At 36.6% G+C, this 11,509-nt stretch overlaps 1 protein-coding gene across 1 annotated transcript; it reads left to right on the top strand.

Annotated features, from left to right (window-relative positions):
* The first annotated feature begins 296 nt into the window (after window positions 1–296).
* Window positions 297–10,140, top strand: LOC101891544 (solute carrier family 2, facilitated glucose transporter member 12). Its single transcript, XM_005188791.4, has 3 exons — window positions 297–567; window positions 8,682–8,842; window positions 8,906–10,140. Exons 1-3 carry the CDS (start codon window positions 411–413, stop codon window positions 10,052–10,054), a joined length of 1,467 nt encoding a protein of 488 aa, XP_005188848.2. The 5' UTR covers window positions 297–410; the 3' UTR covers window positions 10,055–10,140.
* Window positions 10,141–11,509: the final 1,369 nt, after the last annotated feature.

The following is an 11,509-nucleotide window of genomic DNA, read 5'->3' as shown; positions in this document are numbered from 1 at the left end:
ATAAAATGGCCTTAGTTTGCTCTCAACGATTACGTGGAGATGCAGAGCATCTAAATTTCGCGGAGACTGACCCCAACACAATTTGTAACTCACTCGGCTATTTTAAGATATCCGTATGAATATGTATGGACGAGTATGTGTGTGTTTTTGTTTATGATGGATGCATTAATAATTTTACCATGTGATAAGAATCCATGTACATATCTACATTTATTTATTGGACGGTAACAAGCCGAAATGACTGACACATTCGAACAATGAAATAATTGCTTGTCAACGCAACAACAATACCTCGAATTTAATCAGTTATAATTCAAGCGTTGTTGCGACACGGTGTAGCGCGTCAATACTCTTCGTAACGAGAAATACTATGCAATAAAAATAAGAGAAGCGAAACAAAAAAAAAACATATGATGTGGACTACTTCATCGAAAAAAGACGAAATTCCCAACTACCCACCACAGTCTGCTGTACCAACATTTCCTGCACTGACACGGGCTGAAGAACCGGAAGGATGGTGCAGAAGAAATCACAAGAATAAACCGCAATCGAACTCGTCTGGAGCAGGTGCGAGTAAAAACAACAGCATACAAATGCTGGCTGAGGAAAAATCGAAAATTTAAGATTGACGAGATTCTTTAGTTAACAAGATAGTAGCAGCGTTAAAAAAATATGTCGGTCCCATTTCGTCGACAGCTGTAAAACTCTCAGTCTATGAAAGTTTTGGACTATTTCGGACTATATACATTAATTTCGGATGTTTGTGGTGATTTTTACCTTGACTTCATGAGAGTATGAAATATATAAGAGTTTTTTTTTTGCATATATTTACCAGAAGGAGTGGTCCGATATTGGCCATCTTCGAATTCGATCTCAGATTAATCGATCTGAGATGGGTAAAATGTGAAAAAAATCATACAGGCGAAGCGACAGATGAACACGGATTGTTCGACTCCGAATATCGTCTAAAGATACATGGGCTCGAAACCCCTTATTTTAATCGGAACTTTAATATAACGCAACTAATTTGGGTTAATTTGCAAAAAAAAAAGTTTCAAAGTGTCATTCGGTTTACCGATGTATAAACACACTTTGCATATGGTTCCACATAAGTTTGTTTTTATTGCAATTTATAAATTTTGGGCTAAATCAGTCATGGTCAAAAAAACACAAATTTGCAGATTATAAATTGTGCAAGTGTGGGTGGCAAAAAACCCGAAAGACCTCCATTTGAATTACACTCAAAAATTAAAGCTGGTCAGACTTAAACGAATTTTATTAAAATAATGCTATATCAGAAATAACATTTAACAAGTAAAAACCAGTAAGGAAAGCTCAAAAGTCCAGCAGGGCCGACTATTTGATACCCTACACCACTAAGCATATTAGAGCTCTCGTAAAAGAAAGGTTTATGTTGGGCATTTCTCTATGAGATATCTGGTACAAAAAATTATTATGGTTGAGGGCATATTCCGAAAGTTGGAGATTTAAACACCAAATCGGGAGAAACATATACATGGAGATAGAGCTATATCTGAACCGATTTTCACCAAGTTTAATTCACTCGGAAGTGCAACTTTTCACTCATTTTGGGGTGAAATTAGCTATTTGGTGCACAAGAAACCTAAAATCGGAAGTTATATCCAAATCTGATGCGAGCTTGATAAAATTTGAATCATGTATTGCTAGGCTGAATTTAATATCTGGTACCAAATATCAATTTTAATGGGGTATATATTACGAATGTAAGGGACTTAAACACCAAAATCGGATGAAACATATATATGGGAGCTATAGCTATATCTGAAGCGATGTTCACTAAATTTTAAGCATTAACTTCTTGAATGAATTCGCTTGGCAGTGCAACATTTCACTCACTTTGGGCTGAAACTAGCCATTTGGTGCACAAGAAACCTAAAATCTGATGAAGATATATATGGGAGCTATATCCAAATCTGAACCGAACTTGATAAAATTCGATCTATGAATAAAAAAAACCGACCTGGCCGAACTTTTCTTACTCTCCACCATTGGGTAAAACAAAAAAAACATTTTTATATAAAAGTATCTGAATTCAAATGTGTTGCACTTTAAACTCCAAATACCAGTAGGACCGTTTGGTCTTTCAAAAAAAAAAAAAACAAAAAAGTGGCTAAGGCCCTTATATGGGCGCCATACCAAAATGGGAGCCTCTATAGACAAGGATTGTCATGTACCAAATCTTCTTAAATACCAAACAATTTTGTGGCTAAATATGACCCGGCTTATCAAAATACAGAATATCGGTGGGTATCATTATGCCTGTGCTATAGGAAAACGTGGACCTAAATGTTCAATGTTCTGCCACTGAAGCTAGAACCTATTATGACCTACAAATACGAATTTTTAGACCAATCCGAGGAAAAAAGTGGCAAAAATCATCAAAATACCGAATATCAGGAATTTCCGTTATATGGGGGCTATACAAAAACGTGGACCTAAATATTCAATGTTTCGCCACCGTAGCTACAACCCATTATGACCAATACCAATTTTAAGACAAATCCGTGGAAAAATGTGGGACAATCGGTATATGGACCGATGTATATCATTTTCAATACCAACAATCCTAGACACATTACAAATTGTTTTGCCGAATTTTGAAGCTCTGCGTCAAAATAACAACAGACAGACAGACTTAAATTGTACGCCTATCAAGTATATACAGGGTGAGATAAAAACTTTTAATACCCTCCACCTTAGTGTAATGGAAACACTAGAATTCATTATGACCAACAAATTCCAATTTTTAGACAAATCCGTGATAAAATGTGACAAAAACCCATCAAAATACCGAATATCGGAATATACCGTTATATGGAGGCTATACCAAAGCGTGGATCTATACATAAAATGTTTCGGCGCACGACTAGGACCCATTATGACCTACAAATACCAATTTTCAGACAAATCCGTGAAAACATGTGGTAAACATCGTCAAAATACTGAAAATCGGGAGGTACCGTTATATGGGAGCTATACCAAAACGTGGACCTATACATGCAAAGTTTCGCCACCGGAGCTAGAACCCATTATGACCTACAAATACCAATTTTCAGACGAATCCATGAAATAATGTGGCAAAAATCATCAAAATGTTCAATGTTTTGCCGCACGAACTAGTACCCATTATGACCTACAAATACCAATTTTCAGACAAATCCTTGAAAAAGTGTGGCAAAAATCATCAAAATGCCGAATATCGGGATGTACCGTTATATTTTCAATACCAACCATCCTAGACACAGTACAAATTATTCTGCTAAATTTTGACGCTCTACGTCAAATAATGTGGGCTGTTTAGATTTGTTCGAATTGATCACCTTTGGCACGAATTACAGCCTTCAAACTGCCAATGAAACCGTCACACGCTGCCCGAATGTTGCTCTGCAGTATTTTAGTCCATTCCAGGCGAAGCGCTTGCTTGAGATGATCGACACTGTGGTATTTATTAGTGCCAACTTTGCTTTCCAAAATACTCCAGACACAATAGTCCAACGGATTGGTATCTGGAGATATTGGTGGCGAGGGACCTCATTTTGTAACCATTCTTGGGTGACACGTGCTGATGGCGATGGTGCTGAGTCCTGTTGAAATGTCCAAGGTCTGCGGCCAAAATGTTTGCGGGCCCAAGGCTTTAATACACCCTCCAGAATATTTTCGTGATAATATTCGGCATTTATTCTGATGCCACGGTCGATTAATACGAGCGGAGAGCGACCATCGGTTGTTATGGCGGCCCATACCATCACTATGGCCGGTGCTTGAGTTCAGCTGACCTCTTTGACAAGTAAACACGATCATTTTGTTTGTTTACAAACTGCTGGACAACGAATGTTTTCTCATCGGAGAAAACCAAATTCGACAGTTCACCACTTTCGGCCAAGCGAAGCAACTCTTTAGCTCTTTTGAGTCTATTTTCTTTCTGTTGTGGTGTAAGTTCTTACACTTTTTGGAATTTCAACGGCTTTACCCCGACCTCATTTTAAAATATTTGCCGAATGGAATATTGCGATATGTTCAGCTCACAAGCCTTTTTTCTTCTTTTCGAACCTTCTTTACTTTTGGAACCATTTCTGCTGTTGTTGCTGTTTTCTTCCGTTCATTTCCTTGACAAAATTTTGAATATCCATGAAGTTCATAAAAAGCGAAATCAACATCCAATTCCATTCCAAATATGGTACATCTCAATATTTCCATCAACACAAGATCTGTTATAAAGAAGGTATAGATCGGACCATTTTTTTGCTTCCTGCCCCACATAGGGTTCAAAATTTTGAAAACCATAACGCTGAAAAAAACAAATATGAATCCAACCCTCTTCAAATTTCACACATACAAACATTCCTGCTAACACAAGATCTGTTGTGAAGATGCTATATATCTGCGAACCCCTTTTGGTTCCTCACACGCAAAGGGACAAAATGTTCAATATTTTTTGTCTGTCATAAATTGCGAAACAACTCAGCGATTCTTTACAACTTGCTATATCTAAATAAATGTCTCTCATCCAGAATCCTGAGATTAATATGGAAATCATGATTTCCCATAAATTGGGTATAAATGTTCGATTTTATTATATATATGCCATATTTATTTAGGTCAGATACGAAATGGACAATATTGACCCATTCTTTCAAAACCCACTCCATTGAGGGTCAAGAGTTTGAAAATTCATAACAGAAGACAAAATATTTTAAAATAATCGAACATTGGCTGAGGGTATACATCTGCCGGCAAAACCGACCGATATTTTTTTATTTGTTTCTTAAATATATTATAACCATAAATTATCGAAACTTTATAATCAACTGATTTCTTTCATGGGATTGTTTTTGTTAAAACAATCCATTTGGCTGAATCGAACATATATACATTTTGTAAGGATCGAATACAGAAAAACAAACAAAGAACGCAATATATATACCAACTCAGATTAGATTAAATTTGCGGGAATTACTCTGCTATTGCTTTCGCATTTTGTAGCAAACAATCAATTGTAAACTCTTTCTAATCAAAAAATGAGCAAATCATAAATATTAATAATTTTAACATTTAAATAGAGACATATAAACAATCAGCGGAAATTTGAGTCAAATTAATCCGGCCCATGATATGAAATTATTTGTTTCTCTTAAAAGCCCTAAACATCAAGTTTTCCGCTTATTTTTAATGGGAATTGAGAGATTGAGTTTGAGCTTTAATTTGAAAACAGTTTTAAGAATGGTTCACTTAAGGCCCCGTATAACTTAACCGCTGTTTTGGTATTTACAGGCTTTAAGACTTTATTCTACACCAAATGGCTAAAATCAACCCTAATTGACTGAATCTTGGCAATTCCGACTGAATTCCCTGGAAACAAGAACTTAAAATTTGGTGAAAATAGGTTCAGATATATAACTTTATCGCTGTTTTGGTATTAACAGGCTTTCAGATGAAAAGTTCAAAGGCATTCTGTATTTATCATAAAGTTTGCAAAATATTCTTTGATTTTTAATTATTTAAACCTTAATTTTTTTTTTGCATTTGTTATTTTGGCGCTGGAATCTTTTTATATTTTTCGAAAAATACTTATTACTAATTTTATTACCAACTCATTGTCATAACGGGGACATTTTGTATAAAAAAGTAGTTATTTTCCGACCACCATAAGTCGATAAGAAATAAGGCTGGGTTTTTTGGAAATTCGAACTAGAGTTGTACTAAAAATACTGAAAAACACTTAATTTCATACTTTTTGGTATATCGCGAACGGATACAATTAAAATCTTGATATTTGGTAAAGCTGTCAGTTCGGTCAGGCCGAACTTTGAATACCCTTCACCATTCGGAACGAATTTGGCAATTTTCAAAAAAATAAAAATAAACTCAGTGAAACAAGACTGTTGCTTTTCTTAATAAAAAAATTTTCCCTGAAGATGACTGTCGAAGACAGTCGAAATATCGGAAAATAAAAATCAAAATTATAAAAACAAAACACTTATGTTTTTCCTTGACCTTTGACCATAAGCCCCAAATAAAGTTATTAGGAATTATTAAGAAAAAATAAAATCCGTTAAAAATTCTGTAAAAATCTTAAAAGTACCGAATGTAGCCATTATATTGGGGTCTATACGTCGACGTGGGCCTGCATAGGCAAATTTTGTCATAAGCCATTATAATATTCAAATGAGAGACTTAAAAAAAATCGGTGAATAATGTAACTAAAATCATCAAAATATTGAATATAGGGAGATACCATTATATGGGGGCTATACCAAAACGTAGATCTGCACAGACAATTTTCTGTCATAGGCTGTAGTATATATTACGAAATGCCAAATTTGAAACAATTCCGGTGAACAATATCTCTAAAATCATCAAAATACCGAATATCGGGAGGTGGCGTTTATGGGGGCTATACCAAAATGTGGACCTACATGGCCCATTTTGAATACCAAAAAGCAGCAGAGATAATATACATTTAAGTAAAATTTTATCAACCTACTTTAATTCGTTCGGAAGCTAAAGTGATTTTCACAGACATACAGTCGGACGGACATTACTCAATCGACATAGAATTTTATGCTGATCAAGAACATATATATACTTTGTGAGGTCTAAAATGTATATTTCGAGGTGTTACAAACGAAATGACAAACATAATTCACCCTTCATACTTTGGTGGAGGGTATAAAAATTAAGTTTGGGAAGTAGTCTTGATATAAGTATTATGTGTTTGTGCATTTGTTTGTAACATGGATAAAGAAGCTAGATAGACCCAAAGTTCATTTTGATTCTTCATAGAGTCACTTTCTGATTTATGCATGTCAGTCCCCCCTCCGTCCGTCTGTCCATGTACTTTTGTAAAAAAACTCAGGTCGCATTTATTATCCAATTAAGATGAAATTTTCCAAACAATATTTGTTTGGCCCAAGGACGAACCCTAATAAAATTTTTGAGAATCGATTCAAATTTAGAAATAGCTCCTATAGATATCTTCAACCGATTTCGGGTTAATTGTGCACCAAATGGCCAATATCAGTCCAAATGACCTAAATTTTGTCACATCCGACCAAATTTAGTTTAGAAGCAAGTACATCGAATTTGCTGAAAATCGTTTCAGATATAGCTATAGCTCCCATATACAGGGTGAGATAAAAAACTACAACAAAGTCAAACACCATAATTTTTAATTTTTTTTTTAATTTTATTGAATGAAAACAAAAAATGTCGGAAATAGCATCAAATTTTAGAATAAGTTTAGATTTGTTCGAATTGGTCACCTTTGGCATCAAACGGCGAATGAAACTGTCACACGCTGCCCGAATGTTGCTCTGCGGTATTTTGGCCCATTCCAGGCGAAGCGCTTGCTTGAGATGATCGACACTTTGGTATTTTTTAGTGCCAACCTTGCTTTCCAAAATACTCCAGACACAATAGTCCAACGGATTGGTATCCGGAGATTTTGGTGGCCATTGTGCGCTGGAGTGAAGCGGGGAATCTCACTTTGTAACCATTCTTGGGTGGCGCGTGCTGAGTGCGATGGTTCTGAGTCCTGTTGGAATGTCCAAGGTATGCGGCCAAAATGTCTGTGTGCTCAAGGCTTTAATACACCCGCCAGAATATTTTCGCGATAATATTTGGCAATTATTCTGATGCCATGGTCGATTAATACGAGCTAAGAGCGACCATCGGCTGTTATGGCGGCCCACACCATCACCATGGCCGGCGCTTGACTTCTGGTGGCCAACCGAAGGTGCACATTTTCAGCTGACCTCTTTGGCAAGTAAACACGATCATTTTGTTAGTTTACAAACTGCTGGACAACCAATGTTTTCTCATGGGAGAAAAACAAGTTCAGCAGTTCACCACTTTCGGCCAAGCGAAGCAACTCTTTAGGCCTTTTGAGTATATTTTCTTTCCGTTGCAGTGTAAGTTCTTGCACTTTTTGGCTTTACCCCGAACTCATTTTTCAATATTTGCCGAATGGAATATTGCGATATGTTCAGCTCACGAGCCATTCTTCGGCCACTGCGAAGCGGGTTTCGATCAAGTCGCTTCTTTACTTTTCGAACCATTTCTGTCCACTTCCTTGACGTCGGGCTAAGCTACCAGCATCACGGTACGAGACACTATAGATTTATTAAAATTAAAATGCTGGAGTGATCTAACGATAGCCATTGTGGTTTTCCAGCCAAATATAAAGAACCCTATCACTCTTGAATTCCATCACGAATAACTTTTTTTCTGGAAAATTCTCACCAAAATGCTTTTGTACGCTTGTAAACAATATAATGAGCTGTCACTGGAATAATTTTAACAGCTGTCGGAAGAGTGGCATAGAAATGACAGCGGTCTGAAGTTGGTTGCAGTTTTTTCATCTCACCCTGTATTAAAGAAATGTATTTTCAACTTTCAATGACCCAATGGTAGTGTTGTAAAAGTTAAGCCAAGTATGTTTTTGAATGAGTGTCGAAAAAAAATCACACTTGCTCCTTAAGAATGGACTGACCGAAATACCTCCAAAAGTGAAACTCACATTATTTGTTAATAATATCGGCAATGTGTTTTTTTTTTGTTCGATATTCTTATAGTAGGTTTACACACTAATATTTATCCGCGTTAAATCTTAATAATAATTTTTGTGTCTTTTGTTCTAGCGGCTTTAATATTCACCTCTGGTGGTATGTTCTTGGGTGATCCAGGTCCAAAAGCTTACTTTACCAACAAACACTTGCCAATGAGTTGGTTCATTGGAGCAATAGTTGGTGTTATTTTCGGTGCCATTATTTGTAACCGAATACCTAAGAAACTAATAACGGTAAGCTTCGCAGTTCCAATACATTTCTGTCGCATTTATTCAAACAAATTTTGATTTTTCCAGTGTTTCGCTTCGTTGTTGGTAACCGTCTCGGGCATACTGTTGGTGGCAGATCCACGCTCATTGGATGCCCTTTTGGCAGCACGTTACATCAATGGCTGTGCCTTGGGTCTGGTATTTCCCCTGACATTTGTTCTGGTGGGCGAACAATGTGTGAAAAGTTTGCGTGGCATGAATGCCGCCGCCGTCGGTTCGATGTGCCTTCAGTTGGGTGTATTTCTGCAGATCATCTATTCGTATATTTGGCCACAGGATGCCTCATTCGATGGCGCTCAAATGATGGGTATTCTTTCGATTTTCTGGGGATTCTTAAGTTTTTTCATGGCCTTTTTCCTGCAATTGGAATCACCGATTTTCTATTTAGCACGTGGTCAGGAAGAGATGGCAATCGACATATTAAGACGGCTACAGCGACCATTTACAGTCACCCACGAGACCTATGAACAGCTAATGGAACACAAACATTATTTGGCCGAAAGTAGGGAAAAGACACTGTTGCAAAGCGCCATTATCGGATTTCCTGCACTTCTGAAGTTATCATTTTACCGCGTATTTTCGGCTGCTAGTTCTTGCTTCTACACCTACTTTGCATTTTCCTATGCCGTATCGATTGCCTTTAAATACGACGCCACATGGGCCTATAATGTATATGGTTTCTTGGCATGGATCGGAACCATGATCGTTACCTTTACAATCGACTCAAAGGGTCGTAAAACTCCAATGATTTTTGGATTCTTTTGTTGTTCCTGCCTATGCTTCAGTCTTGCTGGTGTCCTTAATGACGAATTTAGTGTAAGAGACAGCGGCACAATGACAGTTGTGATGTTCCTAATGATGGCGTATCAGTTATTTTCCGGCATTTCGACAGCATCATCTTCGGTTTATCTAACGGAGGCATTTCCATTGGCCGTAAAACCCTATTATGTGGCCATTACCTTCATTGCGGAGATGTCTATTCACATCTTAGTCATAGCCGTACATTCTGAGCCTTGGAGTTACAATGTTTACGATTTGCCGCCATACTTCTACACTTTGGGTGGGCTGTCAGTGGTGTTTTTTGTCGTGGCCATAGCCGCATTGCCGGAAACAAAGAAAAACACCTTGCGTGAATGTTTGGCAAAGTTTCGAAAACTTGTCAATTGTCAATATTAACTTATCCCCAAATACTGCATTTTTAATTAATCTCTTAAGTGTAAATACATAAATACGTATAAATAAATATATAACATATGGCAGCATTTTTTGGTATTATAAAGATTAATGTATATAAGGGGACTCTTACCTGTTAATCCTTTGATATATACTATAAATACGCTCGAGGAAATTTTTTTCATTTTTATATTTATTTGAACATGAATGTTTCGCATTTTAAATTAAAACAAATTAATAATCAAAGTTGAATAAATCGGAAAAATATTTGTACATTAATAATCGCAAGAATAATATTTTTATAATATTTCCATATTTTTTAATAGCAATAAAAACCAGTAAAAAAAGTCCAAAAGTCGGGCGGGCCGACTTTATGATACCCTACACCTCTCTGCATATTTAGTAGAGCTTCATATAACAAAAAACAAGTTAGAAATCAGTAAGTCGAACTTTGAATACCCTCCACCATTTGGAACGAATTTGGAAATTTTCAAAAAATAGAATCCGTTAAAAATTCTGTTACAACCTTAAAAATATTGAATATGGCCGTTATATTGGTTTATATTGGCTTACCATACCATATTCAAATTCGAAACTTGAAATAAACGGTGAGTAATGTAGCTAAAATCATCAAAATACCATATATAGGGAGGTACAGTTATATACGAAGACCTGGACCTGCATAGAAAATTTTCTGTCACAGGCTGAAGCATCCATTACGAACTTAAAATACGATATCTCAAACAATTTCGGTGAGTATTGTGCCTAAATTCGTCAAAATACCGAATATAGGGAGGTACTGATATATGGGGCCTATACGAAGACCTAGACCTGCATACACAATTTTCTCTCACAGACTGTAGTTCCCATTACGAACTCTAAATACGTTAATTGAAACTACTCCGGTGGATAATGACTCTAAAATCATCAAAATACCGAATATTGGGAGATACCGTTATATAGGGGCTATACGAAGACCTGGACCTGCATACACAATTTTCTGTAACAGACTGTAGTTCCCATTTCGAACTTCAAATGCCAAATTGGAAACAATTCCGGTGAATAATGTCGCTAAAATCATCAAAATACCGAATATTGGGAGGTACCGTTATGTGGGGGCTATATGAAAACGTGGACCTACATGGCCCATTTACGAACTTAACCTGCCTACTGGCAAAAGAAACATGTGTGCAAAATTTTAGCCTTCCATCTCAATTTGTTCGTAAAATAGCGTGATTACAACAGACAGACGGACCTCGCTAAATCGACTTAGAATTTTACGCTAATCAAGAAGGGTCTGACATGAATATTTCGAGGAGTTACAAACGGTATGACAAAGTTAATATACCCTCCATAGTATGATGGAGGGTATAAAAACATCGAGCGTACGTCAAGTAATAAGTAGGCGTGTGAGGATCAATAGAAACCATTAAAGCCAGTAAAGAGGACGTTCAGTAC

Source organism: Musca domestica, unplaced genomic scaffold (genome assembly GCF_030504385.1).
Source record: "Musca domestica strain aabys unplaced genomic scaffold, Musca_domestica.polishedcontigs.V.1.1 66, whole genome shotgun sequence".
NCBI classification, from domain to species: Eukaryota; Metazoa; Arthropoda; class Insecta; order Diptera; family Muscidae; genus Musca; species Musca domestica.
The sequence above is the reverse complement of the archived record's forward strand: the minus strand, read 5'-3'. Positions and strand labels throughout refer to the sequence as shown.

Bases quoted from the DNA above. Each gene is read 5' to 3' on its own strand.
- LOC101891544 (XM_005188791.4), top strand. From the start codon at position 411: ATGATGTGGACTACTTCATCGAAAAAAGACGAAATTCCCAACTACCCA. The intron at 568-8,681 runs GTGCGAGTAAAA...CTTTTGTTCTAG, and splicing joins ATCGAACTCGTCTGGAGCAG to CGGCTTTAATATTCACCTCT. The intron at 8,843-8,905 runs GTAAGCTTCGCA...TGATTTTTCCAG, and splicing joins TACCTAAGAAACTAATAACG to TGTTTCGCTTCGTTGTTGGT.